This window comes from Trichosurus vulpecula, chromosome 2 (genome assembly GCF_011100635.1).
Source record: "Trichosurus vulpecula isolate mTriVul1 chromosome 2, mTriVul1.pri, whole genome shotgun sequence".
Taxonomy (NCBI): domain Eukaryota; kingdom Metazoa; phylum Chordata; class Mammalia; order Diprotodontia; family Phalangeridae; genus Trichosurus; species Trichosurus vulpecula.
This window is the reverse complement of record NC_050574.1, coordinates 209256431-209278575: the sequence shown is the minus strand read 5'-3', so window position 1 is coordinate 209278575 and position 22145 is coordinate 209256431. Positions and strand designations below refer to the sequence as shown.

Sequence of the window (22145 nt, the reverse complement as noted above, 5' to 3'; positions counted from 1 at the left end):
GCATTTGTTAAGTGCATACTGTGTGGAGATATGGAGATAAAAACAAAACAGTCCTTCCCCTGATGATATTTCATTTGATGATAAGCAATTTTTTTTCTTTAAAAAATGAGTTTTTAAAAATTTTATTTTTCCAAATACATGTAAAACATTTTTAATATTCATTTTTTAAATTTTTGAGTTCCAAATTCTGTCCCTCCCTACATACCCTCTACCCTCCCTGAGAAGGCAAAAAATTTGATGTAGCTTATACATGTGCAGTCATGCAAAACGTTTCCATATTAGTCATGTTGTGAAAGAAAACACAGACCCTTCCCCAAAAAAGCCCACAAAAAATAAAGTGAAAAATAGTATGTTTTGATCTACATTTAGAATCCATTAGTTCTTTCTCTGGAGAGTGATAGCAATTTTGATTATTAGTCCTTCATTGTATTGCTGAGAATAGCTAAGTCATCCACAGGTGATCATTGTACAATATTGCTGTTACTGTGTGTGGTGTTCTCCTGGTTCCGCCCACTTCACTTTGCATTGGTTCATGTACGTCTTTCCAAGTTTTTCTGAAATCAGCCTGCTTGTCATTTCTTATTGCACAATAGTATTCCATTCCAATCATGTAACACAACTTATTAAGCCATTCTCCAATTGATGGGCATCGCTTCGATTTACAATTCTTTGCCACCACAAAAAGAGCCGCAATAGCATTTTTGTACAAATGGGTCCTTTTCCTTTTTTTTTTTAAAAAAATATCTTTTGGATATAGACCTAACATTGGTATTGCTGTATCATTTTTTTTACTTTAGTTGAAACATTATAGAGTTATTCTATGTATGTATGCTTCAAATGTGTTTCCCTTAAACAACATATTGTGGGATTTTGGTTTTTAATCTACTCTGGTATCTGTTTCCAATTTATGGGTGAGTCCATCCCATTCACACACAGTTATGATTACTGTTTATCTCTCTTTCCTGTTTTTCCACCATTTATTCTTCTTTCACTCTGCTTTCCCTCTGTCCTTCCTCAAAAGTGTTTTGCTACTGACCACAATCTTCTCCAACCTGCACTCCTTTCTATCATCCCTCTCCTCCTACTTCCCTTTTTGGGTAAGATAGATTTCTATATCCAACTTGATGTGTATGTTATCCCTTTTTGAGCTAATGTTGATGAGAGTAAGGTTCAAGAGTTGCCTACCCCTCCCCTCCATTTCCCCCTCCACTGTAAAAGTTCTTTTGTGCCTCTTTTATGTGAGATAATTTACCCCCATTTTATCTTTCCCTTCCTTCTTCCCCCAGTGCATTCCTTTTTCTCATTTCTTAATTTCATTTTATTTTATTTTTTTGGATATCATCTCATCATAGTCAACTTATACCTGTGCCTTCTATCTATGTACACTCCTTCTAATTGTCCTAATAGGGAAAGAGTCCTTAGGAGTTACAAGTATTATCTTATGTAAGATGTAAACAGTAATACAGTAAATATTGTAAACAGAATAACCTTATTAAATCCCTTGTGATTTTTCTTTCCAACTTACCTTTTTATGCTTCTCTTCAGTCTTGTGTTTGAATGTCAGATTTTCTATTTACCTCTGTTTTTTTTTTTCATCAGGATAGTCCTTAATTTCATTAAACAACCATTTTTGTCCCTGAAGGATTATGCTCAGTTTTGCTGGGTAGGTGATTCTTAGTTGTAATCCTTGTTCCTTTGTCTTCCAGAATATCACATTCCAAGTCCTCTGATCCTTTATGTAGAAGCTGCTAAATCTTGGATTAGCCTGACTGCAGCTCCATGATATTAGACTTGTTTCTTTCTGGCTGCTTGCAATGTTTTCTCCTTGGCTTGGGAGCTCTGGAATTTGGCTAGAATATTCCTTGGAGTTTTCATTTTTGGATCTCTTTGAGGAGGTGATCAGTGGATTCTTTCAATTTCTATTTTATTCTCTGTTTCTAGGATATCAGGTCAGTTTTTCTTGATAATTTCTTGAAATACGATTTGTAATTTTTTTTGATCACGGCTTTCAGGTAGTCCAATAATTCTTAAATTATCTCTTCTCAATCTATTTTCCAAGTCAATTGTTTTTCTGATGAAATATTTCACATTTTCTTCTTTTTTTATTCTTTTGATTTTGTTTTATTGTTTCTTGATATCTCATAAAGTCATTAGCTTTCACTCACCCAATTCTAATTTTGAAGGAATTATTTTCCTCAATGACCTTTTGTACCTCCTTTTCCATTTGGCCATCCTACTTCCCCCCTGCCATTCTACTTTTTAAGGATTTGTTTTCTTCAGAGAATTTTTGTATCTCTTTTTCCACTAGGCTAATCCCGCTTTTTGAGAGATTCTTCTCTTCAGTAGATTTTTGTGCCTCTTTTAATATTTGGTCTGTTCTGTTTTTTAAGGTATTATTTTCTTTAGCATCTTTTGTGCCTCCTTTTCCAAGCTGTCTACTCTATCTTGTATCTCTTTTATTTCTTTTCTTCATTTTTCCTCTACTTCTCTTATTTGATTTTTAAAATCCTTTTTTAAATTGCTTCCAGGGCCTGAGGCCAATTCACATTTTTCTTTGAGGCTTTGCATGTAACTGTTTTGACTTTGTATTCTTCTTAGTTTGTATTTTGAACTTTGTCAATAGTATCTTTCTATTGTCAAGTTCTTTTTTATGTTTGCTCATTTTCCAGCCTATTTCTTGACTTTTAACTTTATGTTAAAGTTGAATTCTGCTCCCAGGGTAGAGGGAAAACACTGTCCCAAGCTTCAGGTTTTTTGTGCTGCTGTGTTCAGAGCTAGTTCTGGGAGTTTGTGAGCTTCAGTTCTTTCAATATGGTATGATCTAAGGAGAGGTGTGGTTAATGCTCTCCTGGCCTGTGTTTCGGTCTGTGAGTGACCACAAGCACTCTTTTCTGTCCTGGAACTGTGACCAGAGTCCCTGTTCCTGCTTGTCCTCCTCCTTGCCCTGGATTGAGACTTGGACCTCTGGACTTTGACCCAGAACCATGTACAGGTGATGAAACAGAGTCTTGTACCCAGTGTCAGAAAAGGCACTGGGTGCCTTTGAATACTCATGTAATCTCCTTCTGATTAATTTTCCAGTTCCCCTACTGTGTGTGGGCTGAGATCTCTGAAAGTCACTGCCACCACCACTGATTTGGTCACCTTCAGGCCCTTCTGCTGGTTTGCTGGAGTGTAACCTGTGCTAGGCTGTGTTCCACTTTCATTCGAGACCTTTCTCACCCACTTTCTATGTTGTCTTGGGCTGGAAAATTATTTCCCCCCCATCATTTTTTTAGTTCTTCTTCTCCAGAGTTTCTTTTGAGACTTTATTTTAACATTATTCAGAGAGGAATTTGGGAGAACTCAGACAAACCCTGCCTTTACTCTGCCATCTTCAAAAAATAAGTTATTTATAAAAATCTGAAGAGCCTAAATCTTTTGGGGAGCGTTAAATGAAATAATGCATCATGTATACTGTGACTTGTCAGACTTTTATGTAAAATTTCATTAATAAACCATAATCATGATTAAAAAAATATAAGGCATTAATGTTTGTTTAGGTACCTTATTTTAGCAATCAGAATGTGCTCAATCCATATGTGTATGCCAATACACATCTTTAACTAAAGCCTTACTCTAATGCTTATTGTGTTTTTGATGACCTTACATTCTGGAAAGCAATACCAATAGAGTATAAAGCATTGTTAATTCCTGCCAACCTGGAAAGTTTTCCTGAATGACATTGGTAACATCTATTCTTTGAGGATCAACCTGGCTAACTTCAGAAAGGTTCATCACCAAATTGATTGCTTAAGGGTAATGAAGGTTTCAACCACAGCAACTTTCTTCAGGAATTGTAATCTGCCCTGGTGGAGGGAGTGCCCTCAATGTTGAAAGCAGAGGCCCTCGAGCTATTGAGAAAAATGCGCACCAAGAATCTTTGTAGACCAGATTGATACAGTTCATATTAATGTGCAAATTGATGACTTTCGTGTGATAAAGAAACTACTTAGAAAGTGACTCCAAACTTCACTGTGTACATTTTGACCTCTGAATTTTACATAGTTGTCTAAAATGGTTTCCTACTTTCTTTAGGTTCTTCAGTGGCGAGCACATCAAGAGGAACAAGCAAAACTAGAATACAACATTATCATCAGAAGAAGGGAAAAAGAAAAGAAGGAAGAGAAACTTCGGAAGGAGAAGGAAATATTGCAGAGAGAGGAGGAGAAAAAAAAGGTATGTAATCTGCTAGTGCTGTGAATAAATATGCTTAATTGCTGGAGTGAGCTTTGATTGATTTAGTATTATTATAAACAATTCTTTGGTTAGCAAGTGTTACGTGGAAAGTAACTAGTGTCCTTTTGAGTTTCGAAGATGCTGAGACTTGCATAATTAGATGGCTTTTTTGTTCTACATCAATTGAGTTACCTTCAATTGGAAGAGCAATTGTAGACAGATATTATTGTATTTGGAACAGTTGTTAAATCTTGAGCTAAGGAATAATTGGGTTAAAATTGGATAATCCTTGTATAGTGCCCCAAATGAAATGAAATGTTGACAGTTTGTACCTATGATATAATGCAAAGCAAGGAACTTTAAAAAAAAAGCTCTTTGTTACTTTCAGCATCCTTTTTGGGTAGTGTTAACCTTTTGCAATCATATATTCATCCTTCTTTCTAAGTATACATTTTAGTTTTCAGTATGGAAAAAAGTACTCTGCTAAACAAAGGCTTTTTTATGGAATCTAATATCAAACTTAGAAAATGATGATGAGTATACTTTAGGGAAAATGTCTCTTTTACGTAATTGTAGAAATAGCAACTGTTAGAATTGTAAGGGACCCTGGAGATCATCTAGCCAAACTCCCTAAAGAGTAGAGTGGTTAAGTGATGTCCATGGTTACAGAGTCAGGAAGTGGTATTCTGGGAGTAAGATCTAGGTTGTCTAATTTTCACTGCGTTGCTTTTTTCAATATGTAATTCAATCTGTTGGTGTCTGCATGTTTGTGTATCTATGTGTCTCTGTGTATTTGTATGTGTGCTGCCCCCCCACCCCCCATATGCCGGCACATTAGTTTTAATTTAATGATGATATTTATGTGGAAATGACTTATTTAATATTGCTTTTGTTGTGCATTTAGAAATCATGTTCTTCAGCTTGTAACAATAAAGATCACTTCAAGAGAAATGCTTTTTCAAAAGGTGATTTGTGGCCTTTTTGCACTTAGTTGTATTTTGTCTATATCTTGGAAAATAGACATGCCTACTGGTGGGCCCACATTCAGTCTTTCCAACTTAGTAAGATCTGTGAGAATCTGTACTCCATTAGCATATCTTTTAAAGAACCAGGGTCATTTCCATGCCATCAAGTATTAGGACTTGAGGAAGGAATAATTGAATATGCCTAATTAATTCAGAGTTTGTTGTGGATATATTTTCATGTAGCCACGTGATCAGTAACTTACATTTTCTAACTAGTCATCTCTGATGATAGTCTAAATAATCCCTGTCTAGATTCTAAAGGACAAAGAATTACATATTTCTTTCCATAGCAGCTCACCTTTTCTCCATTAAAAATATATAGTGTTGTATTAATCTGTTTATTTTTTAATTTATGGTCAGCAAATATTTTAATGGTTTATGGCACATACTACAGATAGGAAATAACATATATAGATAATGTGTGATTTTTATGATTATTTGAAGGATAAAATCAGGAGCTAGGTATATGAAGTTGTCAACTTTTATATATCTGACCAAGAATAAATTTGACTTTAGTTTCTCCAAAAAAGTAAAGTGAATGGTTTCATCTCAGTCTCTAATAAGATAGTTGATCACTGGAGAAAAAAATGATTAAATATACCAGTTATCTTAAGAACCTGTTATGGGGAAGGACATACTTGGTATTGTCACATATGTTGATGTTATTTCAAAGACTGTGTGTGTGCTATAGAACTCTATAGAATATTGACAACTTGTTTACTGAGATGATTGTATAGCACTCAGGAAATAAATACTTTGAATATAGAGTGTGTTCTCCATGAAATTAAATAGGATAGGTCAAATTTCCCCCAGAGAAATCAAGTCTTTCCCAGGCCTCTGATATGCAAATCAAACCAGAAACAGAGATTCTACAAATAAATGAGGCCAGTCTTAACCAAGATCTTCTACATGCAAATTAAATATGAACTTCAATATGCAAATCAAGTATGAACTTCGATGAAGACTAAGTGAACTTCGATGAAGACTAAGTGAACTTCAAAACTTTGAATCACTAAACAGGAATTCAGTGTAAATGTTACACAAGGTTAGGAAAACAATAGCAGGATTATCATGATTTATAATTATCTCAAGTTTTGGGAGGAGGCACCAAAATACTAGAAATACTAGGATGATAATTTGATCTCCTACTAGAATCACCATAGGGAAATATAAGTGCAACAATAGCTTTGGTTTAGTCAACCAAAACTCAGGGCCCTCTTAAGACAGAAAGTATGTCTTGATGGGGAACTAAAGGTTGCAAATGGGCTTTGGGCTACGTATATAAATATATACATAAATATGTACGTTTATACATATGCATAGATGTACATTATAATCACTACAACAAAAGAATGCCAAGTAATGGGATGAAAAAAAACAAGAAAAATTACTGATTATGGGCATCACAAATGATGAATAAATGAAGGAAAGGGAGAAGAAAGTATGGAGAATGGAAACTCTAGAGATACTAATAGTTAAAAGGGGAGTGGGATATATGGATCAATCAGAACCATTGAAAAACTTAAAATAAATAATAGTAGAAATTTAAGAAATATAGTTAGTAATTTGTTGGGGTAAGGTATAGGTCTGTTTCAAATTGTTCTTAAGCATATATAAAAAACAGACTTAGACTAATAACAAATTAATGTAGGTCATTCTTCTTACTGAAAAATGTAATGTAGAATACTATGAGAGAAGGAAACACAAATATACCAGTTGTAACTTTGAATAGAAATGGATTTAATCCTCCTATAAAACACAAAAAGGTTACAGAATAGGTTAAAAAGCAATACTTAATCATATGTTGCCTACAGAAAATCTACCTAAAACAGGAAATCTCACAGATTTAAAATGAAAATTTACTAAAGCTTCAAAAGCCAGGAGTTGAAGTTATCATAACAGATGAAACTAAATTCAAATTTAAAAAAAGCATCAAGTGAGATAAACATGAGAACTTTATCATGCCTAAAAGTAAGGTCGACAACAAAAGCATTTAAAAACAATTTGGAGCAATGATTTTATCAATGTGATGAATTCAAAGTGTGGAAAGCCTTCATTGATGCGAATCTGTAACTATGACCCATAGATTTAGAAATGAACTCAGTGCCTGGGGCACTGAGGCATTAAATGTAATAGTGATGGTAATAATGTTGATGATGATGATAATGATGATGATAATAGCTAACATAGTACTTACTATGTGCTAGCCACTGTACTGAGTGCTTTAGAATTATTATCTCATTTGATCCTCATAACAACTCTAGGAGGTAGATGCTATTATTATCCTCATTTGACAGATGAGGAAACTGAAGCAGAGATAAAGTGACTTGTCCAGGGTCACACAGACAGTAAGTGTCAGAGGTCTAATTTGAACCCTGGTCTTCTTGACTTCAGGCCCATCTCTCTATCTACTAAGACACCTAGCTCTCTTCATCATAGTCAGATAGTATTGTCAGAAGGTGGATTGGAACCCATCTTTATGAATTCAAGGCAGCTCTCTCTCTATCATGATGACTTTTAAAGATAGCACATCCACATGTAAACACACAGAAATTAATTTTCTTTTTTAAAAAAGCTAATTGAATTGCAAAAAGACACAGAAAAAGCTTCTTATTCTAACTGGCTTTTTGGTTATTTTCCTCTTTTTCGTTAGGATGGAATGAATCTTGTATAGATGGCCTTCTTACAGTATAAAGTTGCTATCTTTCTGCAAAAATAAATAGATTCATGGATTGCCATGGCCAAAAAATGTCACTGTCAGGTTCCTAGCCAGTACAGGTAATGAAACTCTCCATATTTAACTAGTTTTATCTGTAAAATGTAGACATAGTCTGTTGCCAGGATCATACCTGAAGCCTTTATAGGATAGTAGAGCATGCCAGAACTTATGCTTTACCAGCATAGTCTTTGAGAAGCCAGGGTCACCCAAACCAAAGCAATCTTTTCCTAAATTGTTCTCACCTAATGATTGTCATTTTCTTGACTATTGCTATAGCAAAGTGAGCACTGCTCCTACCTCAGTTATAAAAGTTCTGTAACAAATAGTCTCTCATGTGTATGTTAAAATCCTAACAATCTTCCTTGCTAAATGCAACCAAAGTTTTGGCTCTATTAAATGACTGTGCTTATTAATGTCTAGGGAGGCATAAAATGGAGACAGATTGTCATGAAATTAATTTGGAAATGTCATCTCAGATTTCCTCTGCAGAATATTGTAGATCAAGGATCCCTTTCTGGCTCATCCCACTATTATGGTGTAGGCATTGTGGTGATCTTCTCATATGACTTTCAGAATCAAAAGGTTTCTTGCAAAGAAGTAGGAAAAAAAACTCCATCTAATTGCTCAGTGGATTAGCATGAAAACTGTCAATAAAATCAGGTACAACTCGAAGAAGCCAAATGAGAGAAAGACCAGTCTGGATTAACAAAGAACTGCCAACACAATGATATACATGCAGACATAGCTCATTTTATTGCACTTTGCAGATATTGCATTTTTTACAAATTGAAGGTTTGTGGCAACTGTGTTTCAAGCATGTCTATTGGTGCCATTTTTCCTGATAGCGTGTGCTCCCATTGTGACTCTGTGTCACATTTTGATAATTCTCACAATATTTAAAACTTTTTCATTATCATTACATCTGTTATGGTGATCAGTGATCTTTGATGTCACTATTGTAATTGTTTTGGGCTGCCACAAACCATTTCTATGTAAGACTGCAAACAATTGAAAATTTTCTGTGTGTTCTGACTTCTCTACCTATACGACCATTCCATGTCTCTCTCCCTCTTCTCAGGCTTCCCTACTCCCTGAGACACAACAGTATTGAAATTGGGTCAACTAATAATCATACAATAGTCTCTAAGTGTTCAAGTGAAAGGAAGAGTTAATTGATATTGCAAACATCATTATTGTCTTATTTTAAGAAATTGTCAGTCGCTCTAACCTTCAGCAACACCCCACCCTGTTAAGTCAGCAGCCATCAACATTGAGGCAAGACCTTTCACAAACAAAAAGATTATGGCTTGCTGAAGGCTCAGATGATGGTTAGCATTTTTAGCAATGAAGTATTTTTCAATTAAGGTATGTACATTTTTTAGACATAACACTATCGAACACTTAATAGACTACAATATAGTGTAAATATAACTTTTATATACACTGGGAAACCAAAAAATTCATGAGACTCGCTTTATTGCTACATTTTCTTTATTGTGGTGATCTGGAATGAAACTTGCAATATCTCTGAGGCATGCCTGTATTTATTCTATACCAGTTCCAAAGACTTCACCATGCTACCACCTTTGATAAGAAGTAAGTGCCACTGCCCTTCTGTTTGAAAAGTCTGCTAAGGGCAGACATTTACAAAAAGAAAAAAATCCTTATTATAGAAGGGACTGCTCCTGCCCTTTTGTTTTCATTAGATTGACTTGACTGGCTCAGTAATAAATATGTATGTGATATTTTAAATTACTGTCCTCTGCATCTCCTTGGTGCAGAAATTGTATATTTCTAGTGATGTTGTAAGAGTCAGTTCCCGTAATGACTAAAGTTCTGGGCTTGGTTTCAAGAAGAACTAGGTTCAAATCCTGCCTTGAACACTCTGTGACAGAGCAAATCACTTAACCTCACTCAATCTATTTCCTTCTGTTTAAAATGGAGCAAGTGATAACACCTACCTCACATGATTGTTGTGGGGATCTAATGAGATAATGTATAACAAGGAAATTTTCAAGGCTTCAGTGCTACCACATACTGGAGCTGCACAGTCAGAAGTTAACTGTTAACCCACAGTTTATGTTACTGGTGAGAGATGCTGGCTTGTTCCATTTCATGGGGAGCTTGGAATTCTTGATGTTGACAACTTGAATAGTATGTTGAGCCTGGCCATTGTGGGAACTATACCCAGTATGGATGGAAGGTTTATTGAATTGTTTGCTGAAGACACAATCTTGCTATTAAAGTGCTTCTGTGAAGAAAAAAAAATAGATGGAAGAGGCATCTCGTAAGAATAAGGAAGCCCTCCAGAAGCTTCTGTTCACAGTTGACATTGTGCCAGTTGCATTAGGCCATAGAACATTAGAGAAAACACTTTAATGAGATCCATAATTACATAAAAGAAATCAGCCTAGCAATTCATACAAGGAAAAAATGGAGGAGAAATGGCTATTGTTTAGACTGTAACATGAAGTTTGAGGGACAACCCATTAAAGAATTGTACTAACATCTAGGACAGGCACTGAAGGTGAATTTAAAAGGTAAAAAAAAAAATTATTAAATGACCTACTATGTGCCAGGCACTGTGCTAAGCATTGTGGATAAAAATACAAATATTAGACAGTCTCTGCCTCAAGCATATTATATTCTAGTAGATTATAATAGTATATGTTAGGTAAGGAAATGATGTTTTGATCTAAGAAAAATATTTTGCTGTGGGAAGTTACATGGATTATAACTGAAACCATAAAAGAGTCCATTTTCAGAGCCTTTCTGGGATGACAAAATCCAAGACAAGCCCCAATTTCTTAGTGGTTGGCTACATGATATATGAAGCATAGTTTGACCTGGCAAGATACAGTGGATTAGATCAGCGCTTCTTAAACTGTGGGTCAAAGACCTCATACGGGGTTGTGTAACTGAATGTGGGTGTCATGAAAAATCTGGCAACAGTAAAAGGTTTCTGAACATGCGATGACCAAAAACTAACTCCAAATCAAATGAGATGTGTCTGGCAGTGCTTGCCCATATTGCATCACATGACTTCACTGCAGCCTTGCTTTGGAACACAGCATTGATGATAAAATCAAAATGTCAATCAACTCTGAAAAATGTTGAAGATGCTCTATGTCCTGCAGTATCAAATATTCCACCAAAATTTAATTCTTTATGCAAAAATAAACAAGCACATCCACCTCATTAGTATATAAATTTGCTTTCATCTTTAATAAGTGGTAAAATTATACACAAAATTATACACAAATTATATACAAATTATACACAAATTATACACAAAAATTATACACAAAAGAATTGTTTTAAAATAAATTACTTTATAATTTATTATCAGTAAATGTTTGATTTGTATACCTATTTTATACACTTATATACCCATGGCCATGTAAAAATGCCTTGGGCAAAAAAGGGTCACAAGTGGAAAAAGTTTAAGAAGCCCTGTATTAGATAAGTTTGCACTAGTCAATCAGAACAACTCAGCTCTAAGGCAGAGGTTCAAAATTGAGGGGATCCTCTCCTTTCTGGGAGGTCATGGTCTTTGGAAGCCAAATCTAGAGGTTGACTATTCCTGATAGAGAAAGAGTAAATTGGATTTCATCTGGGAAATTTCTGAGTGTCTTTCATGATCCATAGAATACAGGAGCCAGAATGGATCTGAGAAACTATCCAGTTCAACTTTACCTGGCCAAGAGTACCTTATACTGCATATTCAACAAGTAATCAGTGGAAGAAAACCTACAGTGAGAAAGAACTCTATCTCTCTGGGAAGTACATTATATTCTTGGATAATTTGAATTGTTAAGAACTTTTTTCATTAATCAAGCCTAAATTTAGCTCTTTGCAACTTTAACCTATTATTCCTATTTCTTTTATCAGGGGTCAAGCAGTACAAGTCCAATTCCTCTTCCATTGGAAATCCCTTCAATTACAGCTCTTATGTCCCCTCTAAGTCTTCTCTTCTACAGGCTAGCATCCCTACTCCCTTCCACTGATCCTTTTTCTCCAATCTGCTCACCATCCTGTTAACCTCTTTTCTGGACATGCTCCAGCCTATCTCTGTCTTTCTTAAGGCTTCTACTTGATAAACAACCCCATGTTTTTAATACCCCTTGTGCTAAATATTGGTGGCTTTTTGAATACCACAGTCTCCAAAGACTAAATGTGCAAGTGACTCAAAGGACAATGGAGAGATATATGGCAAACATAAGTAAGTTGCAGTTTATTTTCCTTTCACTTTTTAAAGAAAAGTTTTATTGATACTTTTGGTTAACATATGTCTTTTGCATATATCTAACCTTTCCACTCAGCTCCCTCCCTTGTTACAACAACAGCAATAGCAACAAAAACAAATTAAAGCTTACACACAATGAACCAATATGGATATATATATGTGTATATATACATATATATGTGTGTATATATATATATATATATATATATATATATATATATATACACAACATACTGACCCCCAACCACTCCCAAATGAAGGATACATGTATTATCTGTATCCTAGGACTAACATTGATCATTACAAATACTCAGAATTCAGCTTTCTTATAATGTTATTTTCATTTACATATTTATAGTCAGAGTATATGTATATTTTTTCCTGGCCCCTTCTCTGAATAATTTCTTTCATCAATGATGGTTGTGGGGCCCAAACTATGAGCAAAACCTGTGGTCTATTCCTAAGACTCCTGGAGTTTGAGGGCAGGTAGTAGTCAACATGACTGCTGGTGGTGGCTTAACTTTCATGGCACTTGCCATCTTCTTTCTCTCCCTCAGGGGACCTTGCTGCTTCAGCTAGGTTGACTCATCTGCCTTCTGAGTAGAAGTTAGTCAGCTGTTGGTGAGGATGCCTAGCCCTTTTTCCACAGGAAGGAGGAACTGTGTCTTATTTTCTCCAGTATCTAGTAAAGTGCTGTACATCTTTGTTGAATGAAGCTTGTGGTAATATGCCAGATTCACTTTTGTATATTCCTAATCCTCTATTTGCTGATATATAATTATGAGATTATAAATGTGATTTCCCAATCTTCATGTCATTATTCTCTCCTATGAATGAGCTGGGAATATACTCCTGAGTATATCCTTCACTGTTACTCTTTCTGTGTCATACCTGTTGTTTCCCATAGCATCTAGTTTGAGTTTTTTCTGGGCATTTTTCTCTGTCCTCTATTTTTAGTTTAAAGCCTTGATCAAATCAGTATGCCTTGCGTCTAGCATGTTCTTTCCTAATTCTCATGAGGTACATATATTCTTAGCCCAGAGCTCATCTTTTTGATGGGCTTTGAGCCAGGGACGTTTTCACTGAGAATCCCTTGTACACACCATAGTCTAGGTGCTCTAATTTAGGTGGGTGTATCACGTGATGTTTTTCCACAGCTTTAGATGACTCAGAATCTGCAAAGAATCTGAACAGCTGCCCTTTCTGAGCCCTAACATCTCATAGAGTAGATGAGCTAATATTGTACAATTGTTAACGGTAACATTTTCTGCTGCTCACCCTTTTCAAATCATGAGCAGATGTCCATTTTCTCTCATAAGCCATCTTCACTACCCCATCACACTGAATGGATGCATAGATGCCTTCAAAAGCGTTAGTTTGAGGGTTCAGCTCAGGTGGCCTTTTGCCCCCCACTCCTATGCAACAAAGAGAGGTCTTAGGCCTTTAGGTCACTGTATTGAGATGAAACCCAGGTGACAGGTTGTTTTTCTTTTCTTGTTCCCTACTTTCTATTCCTCTCAAAGACTGTACAGCTCTACCTTCTGTTTAATTGCTCACAACTGTCAGCCATTGTCCCTCCTGATGACGGCCACCCTTCCCCCCCCTCCATCTTTTTTCTCTCTGCTTTTCTTTCTCAGCAGTGTATTGAAGAGAGAGAAGCATGTATGGTGGGGGGGGGGGTGGAAGAAGAATAGAAAAGAGCACTGGGGGGCATGTGTGGGAATCTATCCTAAGAAGCTGCCTCTATGCCGTGTAATTGAGTACAGTTACTGTAAAGTGAAATTATTGCCTTGTCACTTCTGATTGTTACTTTAGTAGCTTGGATTCTTGAGGGAAGCAAATCAAAGGTAAATTTGTTGGTATGTTCTTGGAGAACTAACTGGCCATGATTTCTGTGAGATTCTGAGAGCTGGGATATGGGAGCATGAACCAAGGGAGGGGCCAGATGAGATCCACAAACAAGACTTAGCAGCATGGCTTCTATCTCTTGCACAATCCACTTCTCTGTATTCATACCACAACCACCCTAATTGAGGCTCTCATCTCTTCTAATGTCTATAATTGCAACAGATTCCTAATTCATCTCCCTGCCACCAGTCTTCCCCCCTCCAATCCATCCTCCAAAATAGCTGCAAAACCGATCTTCCTAAAACGCTGGTCTGACTAGGTCGTTTATCACCCCCTTACTCAGTAAGCTTCAATGTCTCCCCATTGCCTATGAATACGAATTACAAACTTCTTTACTTGGTGTAAAAGTGGGAATTTATTGACTCAATCAATTACCCCACTCTATTTAAGGTAAGTGATAAAATAATTGATAAATGTAACCATGTGAAAACTCTTCTCAAATGAATGTATCAATCATGGGCTTTAGACTAAATGCAAAAAAAAAAAATCCTTATCAATTTAGATATCTTCAAAAGCTACGGAATCAACTAGAGTGGTGTTGTACAGGTGGTGTGTTGAGATTGATTAAGGAAATTTGGCCATGTGGTGTGTGTGTGTGTGTGTGTGTGTGTGTGTGTGTGTGTGTGTGTGTGATAAAATAAACAAGTTGAGAACCTAGAGATTTAAGTGTCTAACACCTTGTAGTAGAAGGCTGCCAGCTAAACCTGTGAGACTCAATGTTTTGGATGAGGAAGGGGAGGGGCAAGAAGAAGAAGAGCCCTGCTTTGGGTCTTGGTCTTGGTCTTGATTTTGGTTTTGGTCTTGGTCTTGATTTTGGTTTTGGTCTTGATTTTGGTCTTGGTCTTGATTTTGGTCTTAGTCTTGATTTTGGTCTTGGTCTTGGTCTTGGTCTTGATCTTGATCTTGGTCTTGGACTCCTCTTTGCCCCAGTCTTGACCAGAGAAGGATTTACTGAACTTCAAAGGACCAGAAGCCTGACTTCCCATTGGTGTCCTAGTCCTAGCAGTGTTCTTGGGATAGCCAATGAAATATTTGTAGTGGAAACTGAGGACAAACTTGATACACTGTGAAAAGGTAGCTTTCTGACTATAAGGAGCCCAAAAGAAAAGCCTCACCATGCCTAAGGGAAATTCATGATTATCTCATGAAGGAAGGTGGTGGGAACAGAGAAAAAATGTGTGCCTTTGCTTCATGTACCCTCTCTGTTCCCTTGGACTCTCTGTGGACTGATGGGAGAGTATGTCATAGACTTTGGTGAAAGGGAAGTTTTTTTTTAAACTTATTGCTAGCAACTTAGTAAATTTTCCTCTCCAAAAGCTAAGCCTGGCTAACTCATTAATACTATTGGATAATGGGAGAAAGGCTACCCCATTTTGCATGCTGTCCATGATCTGGCTCCACCCTATTTTCCTATGCTGATTAGATATTATGCCTCCTCATAGGCTCTGATCTTATCTCCCATTTTTGGAATGCTCTTCCTACTTACCTCCACTTCTTGGAACTCTTACTTTCTTTAAGATTTAGCTCATGTCACCTACTACAAGAAGGCTCTCTTGATTCTCCCAGTTGTTAGTACTCTCCCTATCATTTCATTTTGTACATATCTTATATTTACTTATCTGTGAACATGTTGTGTGTTCCTGGCAGAATGTGAGCTTCTTGGGTCAGGGACTGTTTTGCCTTTGTGTTTGCATCCTCAACACCAGGAATAGTGCCCGGCACATATCAGGCATGTGATAAGTGCTTGTTGATCGATGGATTGATGCTTATTTCATACTCTGGGCGAGTCTCTCTTGTGTGTTGTTTTTGTGTTCTTCTGATGCCAGAAGCTCTGGACTGAAGTGGAAAAGAATGATGGGTTTTTGCTTTGAATCCTGCCACAGACATTTAAAGTCTGTGTGATAATGGGCAAGTCATGCTGTCTTTCAGAGCCTCAGTTCTCTCATCTATAAAATGAAGATCATAATACTTGCCATATCTGCACTATCCCCCCACCTCCAGGCTAATAAATGCTTGTTGACTGATGTGAGGAGAGAATTTTTTAGTGAGCCAGATAGCTGGATTTGGAGTCAGGAAGACCTGAGGCCTCAGGTCTCAGACACTTACTGGCTGTGTGATGCTGGGCAAATTACTTAATCTTTTTTTGCTTCACTTTCCTCAACTGTAAAATTAGGGATATTAATAATATCTACTTCTCAGAGATTTAGAAGCAGCTAGGTGGTACCATGTGCACAGCACTGGGCCTAGAGACAGGGAGATCTGAATTCAAATCCAACCCTGGGCAAGTCACTTAACCTCTGCATGGCTCAATTTCCTCAGTGGTAAAGTGGGGATAAATAATAGCACCTACCTCGCATTTAGTGAGTTGTCCAGGAAGTTGGACAAATTTTTACAATAGGGCATACAATACTTAGCTAAATGAGAATAGGTAATCTTGTTTAAGGGTGTCATAATGCCAAAGAAAAAACATCAGGGGGCATCATATAATATTTTGAAGATTTAAATAGTGTGAAAAAAGTATACTCTTATAGACCACTTAGGCAAATGTGACTTCTTTCCAGAACCACCTCCAAAAATATAAGCCACCATTGATTTAAGTCTATAGTGTTACTTGTTTAGGAATATCAATAACAAAAGTAGTCCCTTCCCTTAAAGTCAAGCCCTTGGAAATACAACCCAGGTTCAAGGTACCCTAAAAGTGAGCACTGCATTCAAAAATCATTGCTTAAAAGCCCCCACCAATATATTTCTTTTACAAGGATCAACGTTAGTTTAAAGCAAAACATTAATCAAACAACATAAACGAAGAATGCATATATGGGAGCACATGGTAACCACAGGTTACCATGCCATCAAGGGGATACATGTGATCGGGGGATATATGCAGCCAGAAAAAGGCACTCTGACGTTGCAGAACTGTGGTTATCCTTCAGAGATGTCATTGAACTATTTTCCCATTAGTTACTGTTGCTCTGCAGCCATTTCTTGGGTCTTCAACTGCAATGAAACTCTATCCGTAAAGGGAAGGGTTTGCCTACCTTTGTTCCATTACAGGAAGGACTTGGCGGCATCTTTTAGCTTCTAGCCATAGGGGCTATCTTTGGATATTTTGTGTGCATCCATCTCTCTCTCTCTCTCTCTCTCTCTCTCTCTGTCTCTCTGTCTCATATGTGTGTGTGTGTGTGTGTATGGTGCAGATCCAAGCTAGCTGGATAGCTAAAGAAACCCTAGTCACTTTTGTCTATTCTTTGAACTGCTTTTCCTCCTGCTGCCCATTAGATTCTCTGTCCAAACTCTTACATGAGTAATGAACTAAAATTTATTTCACCTCCTATCATACCTTTGGATTTCATTCCTGGGACTCATACTCTGGGTCTCATTCAAATTATGCTGGGAACTCTACTTTTTAAAATTTATTTTTTACTTTCAGTTTACAACACTCAGTTCCACAAGCTTTTGAGTTCCAAATTTTCTCCCCTTCCCTTTCCTCCCCCCTTCCCCACAAGACTGCATGCAATTCAGTATACTTTTTAAAAACTACTTTTTAAAAACTACCAAAGACCGCAATGGAGCTGGGTAAGGGAATTATTTTCATCCCCCACAATGCCTTGCCAATCAACTTGGGAACAAACCTGAAGAGGACTGGTTGGAACTACTCTAAAGATGATGACCCTAGCGATAAAAATAGCAATATTCTATACATAGTGAATGGATGCCTTTGGTGATAAATACTTGGAACCTGTTATTATGAAATTTCTGATTAGTACTTATTAGAAATTAATCAATCAACAAGCATATTTTAAGCATCTGCTATATTTACTAGGTGTTGGGGATACAATCACTTCCCCTGAGGACATCCTATCAGGGATTGCAGCCTGTGCATAGAATGGATACAAAATGTATAAAGAGTAAGTACAGAGTGATTTCAAGAGGGTGAGGAAGGCACAAAGTATCTGGGAAGGGGTCAGAAAAGTTTTCATTTAGGAGGTAGTGGTTAAGGGTAGCTTTGGGGGAAGCTAGAGGTGACAGTGAGGAAGGATCCAGGTATGAGGGACAGCTTGTGCAAAAGCACAGATTAGGAGGTAAATGTTGTATGTGAAGGTCAATAACTAGGACATTTTGACTTCACTATAGAAGTACATGAAGAAGATTAATGAGCAATAAGTTAGGAAAGCAGCCTTTCTAGATGGTGAAGACAACTAAAAGAGTATTTTATTTTAGAGACAATAGGGAGGTATTGGAGCTTTTAAATCAGGGGAGTGGCCTGACCAGTCCTGTGATCTAAAAATTTCACTTTGGCTGTGTAGAGAACAGAGGGAGGAAACACCGGAAGTAGGGAGACCAAATCAGAAGGCTGTTTCCTCCAAGGGAGAGGTCATGAGTGTCTCAGCTAGGATCTTGGTCATGTTAATAGGAAGAACAAATTTGAAAGATGTAGAAACCAAATAAACAAGGCCTAGCAACTTACTGGATATCAATAGTGAGGGACAGTGATGGATCCAGGATGACTGAAATTTTGAACCTGGGTGACTGGAAAGATGATGGTATCCTTGACAGAATTGGGGGAGGGGGGGTCAGAGAAGAAGGAGGAGAAGGAAGAGGAGGAAGAGGAGGAGGAGGAGAACGAGGAGGAGAATGAGGAGGAGGAAGAGGAAGGAAAGGAGGAGGAGGAAAGAGATGAGATGAGAACAAAAAGAGTTGGGAATGATTAATTCTGGTTTTGATATGTTAAATTTAAGATACCTAGAGGGCATCCAACTGAAAATGTCCAATAGGTAATTGTTTATGCAGAACTAAGGCTTAGGAGAGAGAATAGGTCTAGATACATAGATCTGGGAGTTATCTGCCCAGGAATGATAATTGAACCCATGGTAGTTGCTGCCATTATCAAGACAGAAGATGTTGAAATGGCTTTATTCATCTATAATTAGCTAGAACAGTGGATTCTGAATCTCTTTAACTGTGCACTTCATCAATTTTTTAAAAATGAACATGCCCTCAGTATGTGTATTTTTTTCAATAAACCCATGTAGTACTGTACAAATATAGTATTGCATTATTAAACATAAAAACAAACTTAAAGAGGATGAAAGATGAAACAAGCAATATTTTACAATAATTTTTATCTTGTTATTAATGATAGCTATTTTGCTCATTAAAATTATTAATATTTTAGTGAGAACAATGTGATTAAATATGCTTTATCCTTTTCTAAAATGTTGACTTGATATTTTGTGATACAGTAATGCAAAGGCCTAATTCTGAGCTCAGCTTATTTTAATACTTGCTTTTAATGTCTGTGAGAACTAAAAAAAGCTATTTCACAGAAACATATTGATCTAAATGGGGGAAATGGTGACTACACTTACTAAATCATGTTACTCACTTTTCAATCCCATCCACCAATTATGCAAAAGTTTCTGTTGAAATTTGGCTAGCAAATTTTCATTTTTCACGTCAATCAGTCTCCCTTTCAAAATAATTGGAAGGTGTTTCAGTTTTGTATTTTTAACAGATGGATTCAAGACCCACCAAAACTCTTCATTTTGAAGATTTTTAAACAAAAGAAAAATTCTGTTTGCAAGTTTTTAAAGTGTAAAGATGTGAGGCACATTGTTTTTGGCAACAACAGGTTAAAACAATGTCTTGCTCATAAGTATGACTTTGTACTATAATTAGCTAACATATGCACTGAGTTCATTACTGATTGACTGAATGAATATATGAAAGAAAAATCACCTTTTAGGTGCTTACTTTGTGCCAAGAACTGTGTTAAGCATTAAGGATACGAACTGAAAAGCCAGTACCTTTTCTCAAGGAGTTCACTTTCTAATTGGAAGAGATAACACATAGAAGAAAATTCAGCCTCAGAGGGTATGGAAAGGCTGGAGATCCTTAGGATTACACAGCAGAGTGGATCACAAGGAACTGAAGTTCTTAAAATGCATCGAAAGTCAGATGACAATATCTGGGAATCTGGGAATCTGGAGGGTGGGTTTCCTAGGGATAGCTTGGATGGCCCTCAGTTTGCAGGTGCTAATTAAGACCATCATATTCTTAATGCTGAGAGGATGGCAAAGGTAAGACAGCAAAGGGCAGAACCTTGATAATCTGCATTTCAAATCTTTCAGTCATTTCTTGTCAGATTTGATTAGACCAGGAGTGGGGAACCTGCAGCCTCAAGGCCATATGTGGCCTTCTAGGTCCTTGGGTACAGCCTTTTGACTGAGTCCAAGTTTTACAGAACAAATCTTTTTATTGAGGGGATTTGTTCTGTGAAGTTCAGATTCAGGCAAAGGGCTGTGCTTGAGGACCTAGAGGTCCACATGTGGCCTTGAGGCCTCAGGTTCCCCACCCCTGCATTAGATTGTCATTGTTTTTACTTTGTAATTGACTGATGAAGAGTTTGTTTTGGGAGTTGATGTGTCTGCTCTGTCATTTTCTTGTTACTGGTTTATGTTCACATTATTAGTGTTATATGCATCAGAGATTTCTTTGCAGGAGTCTTTTAAAGTCAGTTGTCCATTTTGTGAGGGTTAATAAGCCATCTCATCATATTGCCTACACTCCTGCTTTCATCCTCATCTCTCTCTATAGTAACCTTGAACTCCACCCATAGATCCCTCAGCTCTAGTAGATGAACTATTACTTGGTGTTCCCTGTAAATAGGCCTCCGTACTACTTCCTGGCCATCTCCATATGATGCTACTTGCTTCTACACAGCCTCATAGACTATGAGCCCTACTTTCAGCCTAGCCCTCATAGTCATTATCCAGAGAAGCAAATCCCATGGAGACATAACTGGGCTTCTACAGGTGCTACAGCATCTGCCTTTTCAGCAGCCATAGCTACTAAAGAATTGGAAAAGAAATTCTTGCCACCAAAGTCCATGGCATTTAACATCAGAAATAGATATAGTTTTATTGGAAGAAATGACATTAGAATTGATGGTTACTATTTGCTTTGCTGCTGTAACCTAAAGATCAGGGGATCTTTCCAATTTACTCGCAATTGAAACCTTCTATGTAGTGTTGCAAAAGTCTTAATGTAGCTTTAAGGTATTAAAGCTCAAAACTGTCCTTACTTTTCTATTCATAACTTTAACACATGGCATAATACTCTGCATGTAATAAACACTTGAATGGCTTTTCATTCATTCATAATTCAGTATCCTCATTCTCCTAACCCTACACCCACTCCCTTGGACTTTGCCCCTGGAAAGATGGACTCTGATAGGGAAGCTTTCATCTTGTCTAGAGCCACTGCTGCTTCCTGGAAATTTCTATACTAGCTGCTGTGCACCTACTCCCCCTGACTTTTCCAGTTATTTTTATGTATTTTCTCTCCCTCCCTCTATTGAAATGTACTCCTTGAGGTCAGGGACTTTCTGTATTGCTTGTATTTGTATCTCCAGTGCCTAGTGTATAAGTACTTAATAAATATTGTATATCACTTTCTCACTTTCTCTCACTGTCTGTCTCTTTTTTTCTTTCTCTCTATGTCTATCTCTCATACCCCCAAAACAAATGAATGAAGTTGCTCCTCTTAACCTTTCCACGCTTGTGGAATTCCCTGTCTTCTATCAGATGACTTCATGTACTGGACATGACATAACTATTGATTGTATATTAAATATAAGTGATTTAATTTCTTTCTTTTTTAAGTATAAAATAAGTACAGATAGTTTTGCTTTTTTTCCTATATCCCTGTGGATCATCTTGTGTACCTTCTACATGCACCCCACTTTGGGAACCACTCTCTAGACTTTGCACCATAAATGAGTTTTTTTTTTCTAGAACTTCCCTTGGCTTCTGGGGCCTTCTCACCCTGGAGTATTCCTTTGCATGCTGGCCTCATCTCCCATTAGTGAGTTCTTTCTGGGGCCTTCATTTTGGGGATGGGCCTAGGTTGATCATGCTTCATTCCTCTGCCAATTTGCTCCTAACTCTCTGGACTTTGCCAAATTGCCTTCTATTCCATCCCCCTCACGAATATCTCTCCTTCTCTTCAGTTACTTTTTATGTACTTC

At 37.1% G+C, this 22145-nt stretch overlaps 1 protein-coding gene across 1 annotated transcript in view; it reads left to right on the top strand.

Annotated features, from left to right (window-relative positions):
- Positions 1-22145, top strand: part of CCDC148 (coiled-coil domain containing 148) — a 180633-nt gene that overhangs the window by 91354 nt on the left and 67134 nt on the right. Inside the window, exon 6 of the mRNA XM_036745621.1 lies at positions 4078-4218. Within this exon, the coding sequence (XP_036601516.1) occupies positions 4078-4218 (141 nt within the window). The remainder of the gene's footprint in view (positions 1-4077; positions 4219-22145) is intronic.